Source organism: Humulus lupulus, chromosome 1 (genome assembly GCF_963169125.1).
Source record: "Humulus lupulus chromosome 1, drHumLupu1.1, whole genome shotgun sequence".
Taxonomy (NCBI): domain Eukaryota; kingdom Viridiplantae; phylum Streptophyta; class Magnoliopsida; order Rosales; family Cannabaceae; genus Humulus; species Humulus lupulus.
In genome coordinates this window covers 12,382,396-12,398,735 of record NC_084793.1, presented here as the reverse complement: position 1 = coordinate 12,398,735, position 16,340 = coordinate 12,382,396, and the positions used below count along the sequence as shown (strand labels likewise).

The window sequence follows — 16,340 nt, the reverse complement described above, 5'->3', positions numbered from 1 at the left end:
TTATGTGGCTAGAATTAATGATGCATTATATTGTATATTGAGTGTATTTTAATCATTAAAAAGTGCACCAAATTACAAATCACAACGAAGTACTTACTTGTGGAGCTCTAATATCACATCTTCTTGAATAAATAGATTTTATTCAAGCTTGTCCTAATATCACCTTAACATCCATGCCCACTACGTGAGGATTGAACTTGTCCTCTACTTTTTTTTTTCTCATTCCAAAATTATTTGGGAATAATAATTAAATATATATATGTGCATTCTTAATTGTTACCACTATGAATGATTACTTTAATATTAATCATTAGATTAAGATCAATCATTCATATGTATAGTTGTTAATTAATATTTCTAAAATTAAAATTTAATTTTTTTAAAGGGATACATGATGAAAAACGTGTATTTATTATGAAAATATAATATTGTAAACTTTTTTTATTTTTCAAATGCATATCAATTTCTAAATGTAGCTGGTATCTTTCATTAGTTGGAAACAACATTGATTATAGCAAAAAAATACTAAATTTGAAACTAATATAAAAAAAATATTTATACTTGCTATTTCAAGTCACTATGTTGCTACATCATTATAATTGCTAGGGTTTTCTCATTTCCATAAAGTGCTACTAACTTGTCTCTAAATAGCAATAATTATTTAAAAAATAGTAAAAAATATATGCTATGTTTTTTTGGCTCAAGAAATTATATGCTAATGTTACTTTAAAAGTTTAGGATAGATAAATATTCAATTATTTGTAGTTATGAGTATTACTCTAAATTAACTTTTTTATACCTAACTAATCCAATTAAAGATTAGATATTCATTCAATCAAATCTAATTTAGCTATATAACATTCAAAATTGGATTAGTTTGGGTTTTTTAATAGTTTTTAATTTTTAATGTATTGATTATTAAATAAAAAGTAATAACAAAAAACTAAAACTAAATCATACAAGAAACGAGTCTGATTGGTTCGCTATTAGAAAACTGTATTTTTGAAAAGTAGGATTATGAAATGAAAATCTGAATTTAGTGACTAAAAATATGTTTATGAAAATGTGATTGGTTCAATATCTGTAAATTGTTTTGAGTTTTAAAAAACTGAATCTGTGATTGGTATTAAATTTGAAAATATAACAGAAACTGAATATGTGATTAGTTCAGATAAATTTAAATATTATTTTAATTTTATATATTTTATATACATAGGTAATATTAAATTTTGATTTATCAATAGATTTAATTAAGTAAAATTTAATAATATTGATAAATTAAAATTTAATAATAATGTATTGATTAAATTCATAACAATATTGCATTGTCATTAGAATTTGATTTTAGGGTTTTTAGAAAAGAAATTTAGAAAGTGAGAATATATGATTTTCTCATTTTCAGTTTTCCTTCATAAAATTAGGATACAATTTTGAATTTTATTTTCAAAAACAGTCAACCACTCAAAGATTATGATGGGTCCACATATTTTAAGTATTCCAAAAAAATTGTATCCGAAATAGATGCCAATTAGGCCCTAAACATACATCACCATTTAGTTGTAATAAACCAAGTCATCAACATTACAATTAAAATATAATAACATTAAAGTTGAAAATCTGAAATGATAGTACTAAAACAGATAACACAATCATTGAAATTTAAGTCTCAAAATAACAACTAGATTTACTTAAAAAGTTCATAACACAGCCAACACTAGATTTGTAATTACCAATGAGAAAGAAAGAGCTGCTGGTGAGAGGGAAAAACACATCTATCAGATCGTCACCATTTGTGTGTGAGGTGAGAAGTAGAAGTGTAAAAATAAGGGAGAGAAATAGATGGGTGTTTTTGTGTGAGAGAGGGAGGAGGCACACGCGGAAAAAAAAATGTGTTGAGAGATTTAACACCAAAATTCACAGATGCTACAATTCTGAAAAAATATTCAAAAACTAACACAACAATAATGGTAATAAAAAATAAAATGAACCAAAACAATAAAAACATAAAAGAAAAGTAACACATAACAATTTATATTGTTTAGCAAATAAATATTTGCTTACATCTAGTTTGAGCACAAACTTGACCTCTTTCCACTATGATCAAGAACAATTACAGAGAAATACAGTCAAGAACTAGATTGGTCTTCTAGAGCAGCAGATGCATCTTCGCACAGTGACACACTCTCTCAAACACTCTTAACCAAGACCCATATTATACCCTTGCACTCAACTCATACGTCTTTCTTTCTCTCTGATTCTCTTTACAACTCTAAAAAACTTGATTAGCTCTAAACTAAGAACATGGACAAGTATACATACCCAAAAGTTCTGCTTTGGTAAAGTCAATCAAAAACAACTTGTAACAATTTGCATAGATGATGTGGCTGACTTGTACACTTGGAAACTTTCCAATGGATCACTTAAACGACATGGCAGGTTTGGAGAATTGACTCCACAAATTTCCACCTTCGTTCTTCAAACCAGACAATGTCCCAACTTAGGTACTCAAGTTTGTATAGCTCATTAGCAACTAGCAACTTTCACCAACATTCAGCAGCTTTAAGCAATGCTTAAGCTTGCTGAATGGTAAGACTTTGTGCCAAGATCTGCATGATTCTCATCAGTTCAAATCTTTTCCAAAACAATAACTCCCTTTTCAATCTTTTCTCTAATCCAATATAATTGAATGTCAATATGCTTACTTTTCTCGTGATACACTGGATTTCGACACAAATGAATGGATGAATGACTGTCTTAAAATACCACTGCCTTCTCTTTGAGTAGCTTCAATTCTTGTAGTAACCCTTGTATCCAAATGGCTTCCTTAAAAGATGCTACAATAGCCATAAATTCTGCTTATGTCGTAGATGAGGCAATCACTTGTTGTAGTTGCGACTTCCAACTTACACAATTTTCACTTACAGGATATACATATGATGTAAGTGATCTCCTTAAGTCTTGATTAGAAGCAAAATCAGAGTCCACATATCCTGTAAGTTGAATATCTCCTTGTCTTCTCTTATATATCAGACCATAGTTAATGGTCCCTTTCAAATACCTCATTAGGCATTTTACTCCCGGCCAGTGTTCTTGTCCCGGATTGGACATATAACGACTTAGAACACTCAAAGAATGAGCAAGATCAGGTCTGGTGATTACCATAACATACATTAAGTAGCCAACAACCATAGCATATGGGATCTTGTCCATCTCTTACTTTTCTTTTCAGTTTTAGGACATTTTTCTACTGTCAATTAAAATGCGCAGGCAACGGTACCGACATAGCTTGGCTTCACTCATATTGAATCTCCTCAAGACTTTTCTGATGTGATTAGGTTGACATAACACTAGCTCTCCTTCTGTCTGTTTTCTTATTATCTCAATCCCAAGTATTCTTCTAGAAATTCCAAGATCCTTCATTTCAAATTCCTTGTGCAATCTATCATTGATCCATTTGATTTTAGCTTGATCCTTGCTCATTATGAGCATGTCATCAACATATAGAAGAAGAAAAGTCATTGTTGTAGATACCAACTCTCTAAAATATAAACATGGGGCATAGTTTGATCTTTTGAAACCAAGTTCTTGGACAAAGGAGTTGAATCTTTTGTTCCATTGCCTTGGGGATTGCTTAAGTCCATACAAAGACCTCTTTAACAAGCATAGCAATTCTTGTCCTTGCTTTTCCACCTTGAAACCTGGGGGTTTCTTCATGTAGATTACTTCTTCCAAATATCCATTGAAAAATGTTGTTTTTACATCTAGTTGTTCTATCTCCATGTTGAGTTGAACAACCAATGAAATGAGAAGTCTGATAGTCTTATACTTGACCACAGGAGCAAAATTTTTTGTATAATCTACACCTTATTTCTGTCTAAAATCTTTAGCAACAACTCTCGCTTTAAACTTCTTTGGTTCAACATTTGTAATTCTTTTCTTAATCTTGAATATCCACCTGTAACGCCCCGGTTATCCCGGGACCGCTACGATGATCGGTGAACTGGAAATTTAACTCGTTACCCGAGTCCTTTGGTTAAAAACGTGCTTCTAAATGTCATTAACAGGTTAAGGTGAAAATCAATCAAAAGGAAAGGATATATTTTATTTAAAACTGTTCATGGGCCCACCAGAACGTTTATCAGTTGTTTACAACTCAAAATGGTCATTATTGTTTGAAATTTACAACCCGCCAACCTAAGCGGCAAAAATTAGGGTAAACCCCCTAGTTCCTTTGAGAACTCCTTGGCCGTGGTGGTCAAGCGACCGCATTTGTACACAGCACCACCTAAACTCTCCACTCAAGGCTGTGTGAGCTTTTCTTTTCCTTTACCTGCACCACATAGCACCCATGAGCCAAGGCCCAGCAAGAAAACACAATATAGCATGATATAATATCAACAATGATCATAATAATTATTCAGGACTTTCAGTCCAACACAGGTAAGTGACAGTCGCAAAAGTCACTAAGGTGGGTACAACTCCCTTTATGTAATGACCCACTACTCTAGACTATTTGGACCATTAACGAAACTATACATAAAATCCTTAAAAGAACTTACATTTGCGAAAATACCATAATTTTATTAAGTAACTTATAAAAATAAGAGTTACTTACAAAGTAAATACAAAAACGGATATGGGATCCCATTGTCTTTAAAACAAAAACATAATTTAAAATAATAAGACATTACATAATTAGTGCGGAAAATACATGTAAAAAGACATAAAACCGAAACTACATCCTCGAATCGAATAACGCTCGGCCCCTTGACTCCATTCACCATCGATACACATCCTCTAAGCGTCACGAACCTTTCCGCCTCTAAAGCTTATTTTCCTGCACATAAAACAAAAAGGAATGAGCCTAATGCCCAGCAAGGAAAATCTAACACATAGTCATATACATAATTTCATAAGAAAACATAAAGACTTAACATAATACATATAACATACACTTATTATAATGGCCATTATTACTTGGGGTCCCATAGACTAAACAAGCATATGCCCATGGGATTAGTGGGGTCCTACTAGCTAAGTAGGTCATATGCCCATAACCCATTTGGGGTCTTGTTAGTCATATGGGTCATATGCCCAAGCCTACAAACATATATACATATCATAACACATTTAATAACATAAAACATATAGATAACATAAGCACATAACATATTGATTCTAGCCTATTTTCCTTACCAAAGTTACCGGGATATAATGGACTGAGTTGGGACTTTTTGGAACACTCCTAAAACCATAAGAAAGAATGAGTCTAAAGAAAGGAGATGAAATGAAAGAGATGGAAAGACTAAACCATAAAAAAAACATACTTACCGACTTATATGCTTAAGAACTTGGATTCCTTAACCAAAATAAGAATGAGGTTAGGGGACTGAGTAGAAGGTTTTGAGAAAGGAAATAACATGAAATAAATGAAATAGAGTTTCGGGTTTACCTCAAAGATTTGCAAGATCAATCTAACCTCCACCGAAATACTATAGAACTCACTTCCCAAAGTGTTTGATAAGCTTATGATGTTTGAGCTTATAGTTTTTCCCAAACCAAGTGTTTACACTCTCACACTCACTTAACACTAGCAGCTTCTGAACTTAGAGCAAATGGTGAATAATGGCTGGGTACTAGGTCCTATTTATAGAGTTTGGGAATGAAAGTATCTTGATTTTACTTGAATAAAAATAATGGCTTTTTAGGTGAAAATCATTTGAATAATCGTTCAGCAGAGGCTGAAGACTCGTTCAAAAGATGCTGGACTTATGGAGGAGTTTGAATGGCTGAAAGGAAAAGAATTCAAAAGTATTTGAATTTAGGCTGGAGGAGGCGATATATCGCCCCCTATAGGCGATATATCGCCTGAACCATTGTTCCCGAGGCGACCGTGCATCGATTCGTGTTTTCCGTATCTACGTGCTGCGATATATCGCCCCCTATAGCTGCGATATATCGGCACACGCTGAATATTTAAACACGAAATTACACATTTTTAGCTAAGTTTGAATGGAGTAAACAGCCTTGACTAAGCCCTCAACGTACTCAAAGCTGCTGACTGACCCTATAACATTCAAACTTTACTCCTTATTAAATTAAATCCTAAAAAATCTTTAATCCTTAATCACCATTCATAACATGTGCTTAAAATCCTATTGGTTGATGTCTAAACCTTATAATATAATAAATATAATCCTTAATATCAGTCACATTAATCAAACCTTAGGTTATACTTAATATTCTTAAACTATAGATTAAACTTAGAAAATCTATAAGTACTACTATGAGTGTCCAAATAATTCCCGGTCTGAACCAAAAATCCATAGTAACAAAGATAACACTAAACATACTATAACACTGCTAAACAATTAGTTAAGTAAAGTTCTTGGACTCTACAATTCTCCCCTACTAAAAAGAATTTCGTCCTCGAAATTTACTTACCAAATAACTCCGGATACCGGCCTTGCATGTCCTCTTCCAACTCCCACGTTGCCTCGCGTTCAGAACTATTGCTCCATAGGACTTTAACTATAGGAAAGCTCTTGGACCGTAACTGCTTCATCCCCCTATCTAGGATGCTAACCGGTCGTTCCTCGTAACTTAAGTCTTTCTGGAGCGCTATGGTATCGTACTTGAGGACGTGAGATGGGTCTGACACATATTTGCGCAGCATCGAAATGTGGAAGACGTTGTGACTATCGGCTAGTGCTGGCGGTAGGGCTAGTCTATATGCAACTGGTCCCACTTTGTCCAATATCTCAAAAGGACCTATGAATCGGGGACTGAGCTTGCCTTTCTTCCCGAACCGCTTGACACCCTTCATAGGAGATATCTTCAGGAAGACTTGACCTCCAACTTGGAACTCCACATCGCGTCGCTTGGTATCCGCATAGCTCTTCTGACGGCTTTGAACAGCAAGCATACGCTGTCTAATAAGCGTTACTGCTTCTTGAGCTTGCCTAACAGCTTCGGGCCCTAGAAGCTGCCTTTCTCCTACCTCGTCCCAGTGCAACGGTGATCGGCACCTTCTTCCATATAGAAACTCATAAGGTGCCATCTCGATCGTCGACTGGTAGCTGTTGTTGTACGAGAACTCGATCAGCGGTAAGTACTTGTTCCACGATCCTCCGAAATCAAGTACACAAGCGCATAGCATATCCTCTAAAATCTAAATCGTACGCTCGGACTGCCCATCTGTCTAAGGATGGAAAGCTGTACTAAGACTTAACTTAGTACCCATGGCTTGCTGTAAGCTTCTCCAAAATCTTGACGTAAACACTGATCCTCTATCTGATACTATCGTCTTGGGGATTCCATGCAATCGTACAATCTCTTGGATGTAGATGTCTGCATATTGGTCTGCCGTATAAGAAGTCTTAACAGGCAGAAAATGAGCCGACTTGGTTAGTCTATCTATGACTATCCAAGCAGAATCATGCTGCTTATTCTTCTTTGGCAGACCCGTCACGAAGTCCATGGCTATATCGTCCCACTTCCATTCTGGTATGCTAAGTGGTTGCAATAATCCTGCAGGCCGCTGATGCTCTGCTTTCACTTGCTGGCATACCAGACACTTAGATACATACTCTGCTATATCCTTCTTCATCCCTGGCCACCAATAGACTGCCTTGATGTCATGAGTCATCTTGGTAGACCCTGGATGAAATGAGTACGGGGTGCTGTGCGCTTCTTCTAGGATCGTCTTCCTAATACTTTGATCATCTGGCACGCATACCCGATCCTTATATCTCAATAAACCTTGACTGGATATTGAGAAATCTGTAGTCTTGCCTTCTCTGACTGCATCCATGTGTGTTGCTAGTGTGCTATCATGTCTCTGACCAATCCGTATGTCCTCTAGCAGATTCGATTGGATAGACAAGTTAGCCAGCTTGCCTACAACCACTTCTATTCCGGCACTGATCAGCTCCCGCTGAAGCGGCTTTTCTATTCTGGATAAGGCTGCTAAGTTCCCATAACTTTTTCGGCTAAGTGCATCAGCAACTACGTTTGCCTTCACCGGGTGGTATAGGATTTCGCAGTCGTAATCCTTTACTAATTCCAACCACCGGCGCTGCCTCATGTTGAGCTCCTTCTGCGTAAAGAAGTATTTTAAACTTTTGTGGTCCGTGTAAATCTCGCACCGTTCTCCATAAAGATAATGGCGCCAGATTTTTAACGCAAAGACCACCGCTGCCAACTCCATATCGTGAGTTGGATAGCGTTGTTCATACTCCTTTAAGTGACGTGAGGCGTAGGCTATCACCTTGTCATTTTGCATCAGTACGCATCCCAATCCTAACTTTGATGCATCACAGTAGACAACGAACTTGTCGTTGGGTGTTGGGACACTAAGTACTGGTGTTGAGCAAAGCTTATCCTTAAGCAACTGGAAGCTTTCCTCACACTTATCATTCCAGTTAAACTTTTGTTGCTTCCGGGTCAGGTTGGTGAGTGGAGTGTCTATCTTAGAAAAGCCCTCTACAAACTTTCTATAGTAACCTGCTAGTCCTAAGAAGCTTCTTACTTCCGACGCGTTCTTTGGTCTAGGCCAATCCTTCACGGCCTCTACCTTCGATGGATCTACTGCAACTCCGTCTTTCGATATGATGTGCCCGAGGAACGCCACTTGTGAGAGCCAAAACTCGCATTTCTTGAACTTCGCGTAGAGTTGGTGCTCCTTCAATCGCGTCAAAATCATCCTCAAGTGTTCCTTGTGCTCTACTTCATCCTTGGAGTAAATTAAAATGTCGTCGATGAACACAACGACGAATTTATCCAAGTAGTCTTTGAAGACCCTATTCATTAAGTCCATAAACGCGGCTGGCGCGTTAGTAAGACCAAAAGACATAACCAAGAACTCGTAATGTCCATAATGAGTCCTAAAGGCTGTCTTAGGGATATCTTCTCCCTTTACCTTGAGCTGATGATACCCGGACCGTAAATCGATCTTAGAAAATACAGTCGCGCCTCGGAGTTGATCAAACAAATCATCAATCCGAGGTAGCGGGTATTTGTTCTTAATTGTTACTTTATTCAGCTCACGGTAGTCTATGCACATGCGCATACTTCCGTCCTTCTTCTTCACGAATAGTACCGGAGCTCCCCATGGTGAATGGCTTGGCCTAATGAAACCCAAGTCTAGGAGTTCTTGTAGCTGCGTCTTTAACTCCTTGAGTTCCGTAGGTGCCATCCGGTATGGTGCCTTAGAGATAGGCTCGGTGCCTGGTACTAATTCTATCGTGAAGTCTATTTCTCGATTTGGCGGCAATCCTGGCAAGTCATCGGGGAAAACTTCTGGAAATTCTTGTATAACCCGAACATCTCAAACTTTGAGTGATGTCTCCTTCTCCACATTCGTGATGCTGGCTAAGAACGCTTGGCATCCTTTTTCCATCATTCTCTGAGCTTTGAGAGATGACATTAACGGGGTGCGTAGTCCTGAAGCTTGTCCCATGAAGCACAGTTTCTGTCCGTCAGGAGTCTCGAACATCACCTTCTTGCGTCTGTAGTCGATCGTTGCGCCATGCCGTGCTAGCCAATCCATGCCTAGTATGACGTCGAAGTCTTTGATCACTAGCTCTATCAGGTCTCCTTCTAGTTCCTTGTCCTCAATCTTGATTGGTACGCCTCGTACAATTCGTGATGATAGAACTACTTTGCCCGAAGGCAACTCGGTTGCAAACCTAGTTCTAAATATTTCACTAGGTTTGTCTAGTTTATCTATCATTCCTAACGAAATATACGAATGAGTGGCTCCCGAATCAAATAATACATGACATAAATTATTGAGGATGGAAACCTGACCTGTGACCACCTTGTTGCTAGCATCCGCCTCTCCTTGGGTTAAAGCAAAAACCCGAGCAGGAACCATATTTTCGTCCTTCTTTCCTTCCAGCTTTTGCTGAGGACAGTCTCTTTTACGATGCCCTTCTTGACCACAGTTGAAACACTCCTTGGTGTTGGCGCGGAATTCTCCAGGATGCTTCTTCTGACATTTGGCACATGGCGGATATTCCACGTAGCCCGACCTATTTCCCTCATTATTTGGTCGTGCCCTTTTATTGTTGTCAGCTTGCTTGTTGTCAGGATGCCTTCTCTTCTGTCCGTTACCATTGTTGTTGAACTGATTGTTGCCGCTACTGCTAGGCTGATTGTTGTTCCGACTGGCCTGAGGTTGGCTCTGCTGTCTGGGTTCAGGCTTGCTGGCTTCTTCTTTGCTCATGTTGGCCTGCAACCTTTCTACTTCAATTGCCGTCTCAAGAACATCGGCATATGAAGTGTTTCCCGGGTTCGCTAGTTTCACCCCCATCTCGATCTTTGGTCGGAGTCCTCTCACGAATTTGTTCACCCTCAGATAATCGGTTGGAACTAACTCTGCCGCGAACTTGGCTAAGCGGTCAAACTGACGAGCATATTCCGCCACTGTTAAATTCCCTTGCTTCAGATTGGTGAACTCCTCAACTCTCGTAGCAAGTACCGCTGAATTGTAGTACTTCTTGTGGAAGAGCTCCACAAATCGGGTCCACGTCATGGTGGCAGCATCGTGGGATTGCTGGACCAAATCCCACCATATCCTGGCATCTTTCTTGAGTAAAGACGAGACACAGGATATGCGGTCAGCATTACTGAGGTTCATGTGGGCTAGGATCGGCTCCACATTCCTTAGCCATTCTTCTGCTTCAAAGGGGTCCGTAGTCCCTTCGAAGTTCGGAGCGTGCTGCTTGCGGAACCTCTCGTACACTGGCTCCATGTGCTGTACAGGATATGGAGCGTAATTCGTCATAGGCCATCCCCCATACGGACCAACTTGTTGGGGTGCTGGGGCCATTTGTTGTGGCTGCGGCTGCGGCTGCGGCTGTGGCGGAGGCTGAGGCTGAGATTGAGCCTGTTGGCGTTGTTGCTGCAGAAGTTCCTCGACTTGCTGTCGCAGTCTAGCAATCTCTGCAGTATTGTCAGCTGGCTGTGCCGGCGCGTTGCGGCGAGTAGTAGCACGCACTCCCCTTCGGCGAACGGTTGGAACCGCATTGGTCGCTGGAACATCGTTGGCGGCGTTTCCGTTGGTGCGTGCGGATCTTCGGAGAGACATCGTAGCAGAGTTCTAACAGTTGAAAGAAACATGTTAGAACTTTTCCTAATAGGCTCTAAGGCAAAAACTTATTCTAAACAAACATATCTCGGACCTATTTATTATGACTTCTTATGAAAAATTATATAGGTCCTTATTTATTATTAGAGTGGGTTTCTATACTTAGAAAAAAACAAGTTATCTTTATTTTCTAAGTGTGTTTCTAATCATCCTATATGACTTGATTCTCAGGCTCGAAACTTATCTTTGTTCCAAAGTTAACCATATTGAGGGAGGGCTGGGATCAGTAAAATCGTTCCCACTACTATGGCCCCCTAACTCTCAATAAGGAAACTAGGTTCATTGATTTGTATCCACCCTCACCGAACTTAGTCATTATTCATTCTATTTAGTATTTATTATGATTGCGAAAATAAAATATCAAACTCACACATGATATTCAAATAGCATGTTTATTCATTTGGAAAACAATTTCACTTATTACAATCAAAAATAAATAAAACAAACACTAAAAACTTCTAATCTAAAAATCGGGATCTTCTACATCCGATCCGTCATCTAACATATCATCATCTATTTGCTCATAATCATCATTATCATGAGCATCGAAACGTCCTATAGGTAGGTTGGTGAGAATCCTATTCTTTTGCTCATTGGTGAATTGAAACTCAAATTTTGCGGTAAACCTAACTAAGAGGAAATAGTATCTCATTGCTAAAGGAAATTCATCCTCCTCACGCATTTCTTCCCATATTTCTTCTAAGGCTGCTATTACAGAATGAAAATCCTTAAACAACCTAATTACTAATACATATTGTTCCGTTGATCTTAGCATTATTTGTTTAGCCTCTTGAAGGCCACCTATCTCTTGATGAAACAAAAGCAACCTTCGAGTGATCCTTTCTAGGGCTCCTACGGTGTTTCTTGGCTCCCTTATTCTTTTTAAGGCCTTAATGGCTCGGATATCTTGGTAGGTTAAGGCTCCGTTCATTCTTAACTGAAACATAAACACTAAAGTTGTTAGCTATACACATAGACAAAGTAACTTGTAACTTGTAACTTGTAACTTAAACACTTACTTGGCGGTCAGATTCGGAGCTTTGAGCACGTGTATCGGGGAGAACTTCATGCGAAGGAACCGTTGCTCTGATACCAACTGTAATGACCCACTACTCTAGACTATTTGGACCATTACGAAACTATACATAAAATCCTTAAAAGAACTTACATTTGCGAAAATACCATAATTTTATTAAGTAACTTATAAAAATAAGAGTTACTTACAAAGTAAATACCAAAACGGATATGGTATCCCATTGTATTTAAAACAAAAACATAATTTAAAATAATAAGACATTACATAATTAGTGCGGAAAATACATGTAAAAAGACATAAAACCGAAACTACATCCTCGAATCGAATAATGCTCGGCCCCTTGACTCCATTCACCATCGATACACATCCTCTAAGCGTCACGAACCTTTCCGCCTCTAAAGCTTATTTTCCTGCACATAAAACAAAAAGGAATGAGCCTAATGCCCAGCAAGGAAAATCTAACACATAGTCATATACATAATTTCATAAGAAAACATAAAGACTTAACATAATACATATAACATACACTTATTATAATGGCCATTATTACTTGGGGTCCCATAGACTAAACAAGCATATGCCCATGAGGTTAGTGGGGTCCTACTAGCTAAGTAGGTCATATGCCCATAACCCATTTGGGGTCTTGTTAGTCATATGGGTCATATGCCCAAGCCTACAAACATATATACATATCATAACACATTTAATAACATAAAACATATAGATAACATAAGCACATAACATATTGATTCTAGCCTATTTTCCTTACCAAAGTTACCGGGATATAATGGACTGAGTTGGGACTTTTTGGAACACTCCTAAAACCATAAGAAAGAGTGAGTCTAAAGAAAGGAGATGAAATGAAAGAGATGGAAAGACTAAACCATAAAAAAAACATACTTACCGACTTATATGCTTAAGAACTTGGATTCCCTAACCAAAATAAGAATGAGGTTAGGGGACTGAGTAGAAGGTTTTGAGAAAGGAAATAACATGAAATAAATGAAATAGAGTTTCGGGTTTACCTCAAAGATTTGCAAGATCAATCTAACCTCCACCGAAATACTATAGAACTCACTTCCCAAAGTGTTTGATAAGCTTATGGTGTTTAAGCTTATAGTTTTTCCCAAACCAAGTGTTTACACTCTCACACTCACTTAACACTAGCAGCTTCTGAACTTAGAGCAAATGGTGAATAATGGCTGGGTACTAGGTCTTATTTATAGAGTTTGGGAATGAAAGTATCTTGATTTTACTTGAATAAAAATAATGGCTTTTTAGGTGAAAATCATTTGAATAATCGTTCAGCAGAGGCTGAAGACTCGTTCAAAAGATGCTGGACTTTATGGAGGAGTTTGAATGGCTGAAAGGAAAAGAATTCAAAAGTATTTGAATTTAGGCTGGAGGAGGCGATATATCGCCCCCTATAGGCGATATATCGCCTGGACCATTGTTCTTGAGGCGACCGTGCATCGATTCGTGTTTTCCGTATCTACGTGTTGCGATATATCGCCCCCTATAGCTGCGATATATCGGCACACGCTGAATATTTAAACACGAAATTACACATTTTTAGCTAAGTTTGAATGGAGTAAACAGCCTTGACTAAGCCCTCAACGTACTCAAAGCTGCTGACTGACCCTATAACATTCAAACTTTACTCCTTATTAAATTAAATCCTCAAAAATCTTTAATCCTTAATCACCATTCATAACATGTGCTTAAAATCCTATTGGTTGATGTCTAAACCTTATAATATAATAAATATAATCCTTAATATCAGTCACATTAATCAAACCTTAGGTTATACTTAATATTCTTAAACTATAGATTAAACTTAGAAAATCTATAAGTACTACTATGAGTGTCCAAATAATTCCCGGTCTGAACCAAAAATCCATAGTAACAAAGATAACACTAAACATACTATAACACTACTAAACAATTAGTTAAGTAAAGTTCTTGGACTCTACACTTTAGCCATGTGACGATAGGGTCACCGGGGCTTAACAAATAAGTGAACCTTTCATTAGCTTAAACAGGATAGGTGCATGATGAATAGTCACCAACATAACTTACCTCATGACCATAGAGTCATAACCATGGGATTCCGCTCCCTAGCCATGTGACAAGCAGTCACCTAGGCTTTTAGCCCTGACTCTGAGTAACTAGCATTGACTAGTCAAGTGCTTCTAAGTTTCATCGACCTTAGGGTTGGTCCAGAATTAATGCCTTAGAGCCATTCAATGTCTTTAATCGGCCCTGCGTTCAAGACGCTTATGCCGTTTCTGACTCACAGGTCAGTAAAATGCGGCTGGTGTCGTCCCTGACTAATCAGCGCCATATACAAGTATATAAACTCCACTAGCATTTAATATGAATCAATGTCCACATTTATCAACCAACATGCCTCAATAACAATCACGCGTGTCATATATACACAGGGTGCAGTTTTCTTACCTCAGATTCGAGCTAGAATGAATAAAAGAACGACCCTTGAGAACGATCAACCTTTAGTCCTTTAGCGATCACCTAGTCATAACCAAATACGAGACATCATCAATAAAAATTATCAACATAGGTTTCCAAACCAATATCTAGCCTCCGGGACATCAATCTAAACTAATCCAAGTAGTAGGAACAATCCCGAGGCCCAAAACTATGTTCCCGGGGTCAAAACACACAAACGGGCTCAAAACTGCCCAAGAGCCACGGCCCTGGCACCTTGTGCCACGGCCCTCAGCCATATCTGAAGCAAGGCCGCGTCCCTATACATAGGGTCGCGGCGCCCAGCAAGCACAAATTCTGCCACCTGCTTCTTCAAGCTAAGGCCGTGGCCCCCAACCCAGAGCCATTCCCAAACACGTTTTTCTTCATTCCAATCCTCCCAAAAACATGCCTAAACACTTCCAAATCATCAAATCAAAGTTCCTAAGCTTCCCAATGGTCCAAAATCATCAAAACCCAAGGTTCAATCGAACAAAAAACTCGACAATTCACAAAATCTAATTCAAAGCTTAGAAACTCTAAAAACTCAAAACTTAAAACTTAGATTACCTTCGATTGGGTTGTTTTCTGTCAAATCCTTCGGTTAAGAAGCTTCTAATCTTTCCTAAGATCGCTATGCCTCGATCCTCGCTTGATTCTAACTCCTAGAACTCGAGATTTCTTCGAAAAGGCTTCGAACGGTAAAATGAACTAATGAAGGAGAGAGGAAATGTTTTCTAACATACGTTCTATCTGATAAGCTAATTCAAGCTTAAGTAACCTCAAATAAAACCTAGTGCTCGGGGTCCCAAAAACACCCCCGGGGACATTATAGTCAAAACTTCCAGAATTTCCTCCTGATTTCAAATACTCCAAATTTATCATCAAATAAACTCTCTCATTACCCAATAATTGACCCCGTTATGACAAAACCGCTAATCCATTATATATGACCGTCTCATGTTGAATAGCTCGAATATATCTCCATAATAATGGAATCTCATTCGCAAATCACAATACGCACCCAAATACACAAATATGCCCTAAACGAGCCAAATTGCCAAAACAGTTTAATAAACAAATGTGGACCCACATGCATGTATATAATATCATATTATAATATAATTCACAATAACATGCATATTATCATTTAATGGCATAATTAAACAGTTATGGTCCTCCCGGCCTTCTAATCCAGCCATTAAACCACATTAGGGATTCAGGGCATTACACCACCTGCAATCTACAACCCTTTTATCAGCAGGTTTAGGAAATAAAACCCAAGTCTTATTGTGGAAATTAGACTTCTATATTTTATTGAATGAGAGCTATGCCTTTGAATAGGCACTGTACAGAGAATGAGGATTTTTGGTAATGAATACAAAATATCCTAACATAATTACAGAAATTCTAGTAAGAAATAAATCAGCCTATAATTTGCTAAATATAGAAACTAAATATTTGTTACAGCTTGGTTTCCCATTCTGAAAGGGATACCGTATAATAATAAAACATTATTTCTTACACCCTCCCTCAAGTTGGTGCATAGAGATTCCACATGCCAAGCTTGCAAACTAACTCATTAAATTTTTCTTTAGATAAGACCTTCGTCAGTATATCTGCCTGTTGTTGCTTGCTGGGAATGTAAATAACACATAATTTCCT

The 16,340-nt window shown here is 38.0% G+C and overlaps 1 protein-coding gene across 1 annotated transcript; it reads right to left on the bottom strand.

Moving 5' to 3' along the window:
* Window positions 1–2,856: 2,856 nt before the first annotated feature.
* On the bottom strand, window positions 2,857–3,210 carry LOC133780818 (secreted RxLR effector protein 161-like). The gene has a single exon (XM_062220275.1). The coding sequence runs from the start codon at window positions 3,208–3,210 to the stop codon at window positions 2,857–2,859; it is 354 nt and encodes a 117-aa protein (XP_062076259.1).
* Between the last annotated feature and the right edge of the window lie 13,130 nt (window positions 3,211–16,340).

Coding starts and splice junctions, on each gene's coding strand:
- LOC133780818 (XM_062220275.1), bottom strand. CDS start 3,210: ATGGACAAGATCCCATATGCTATGGTTGTTGGCTACTTAATGTATGTT.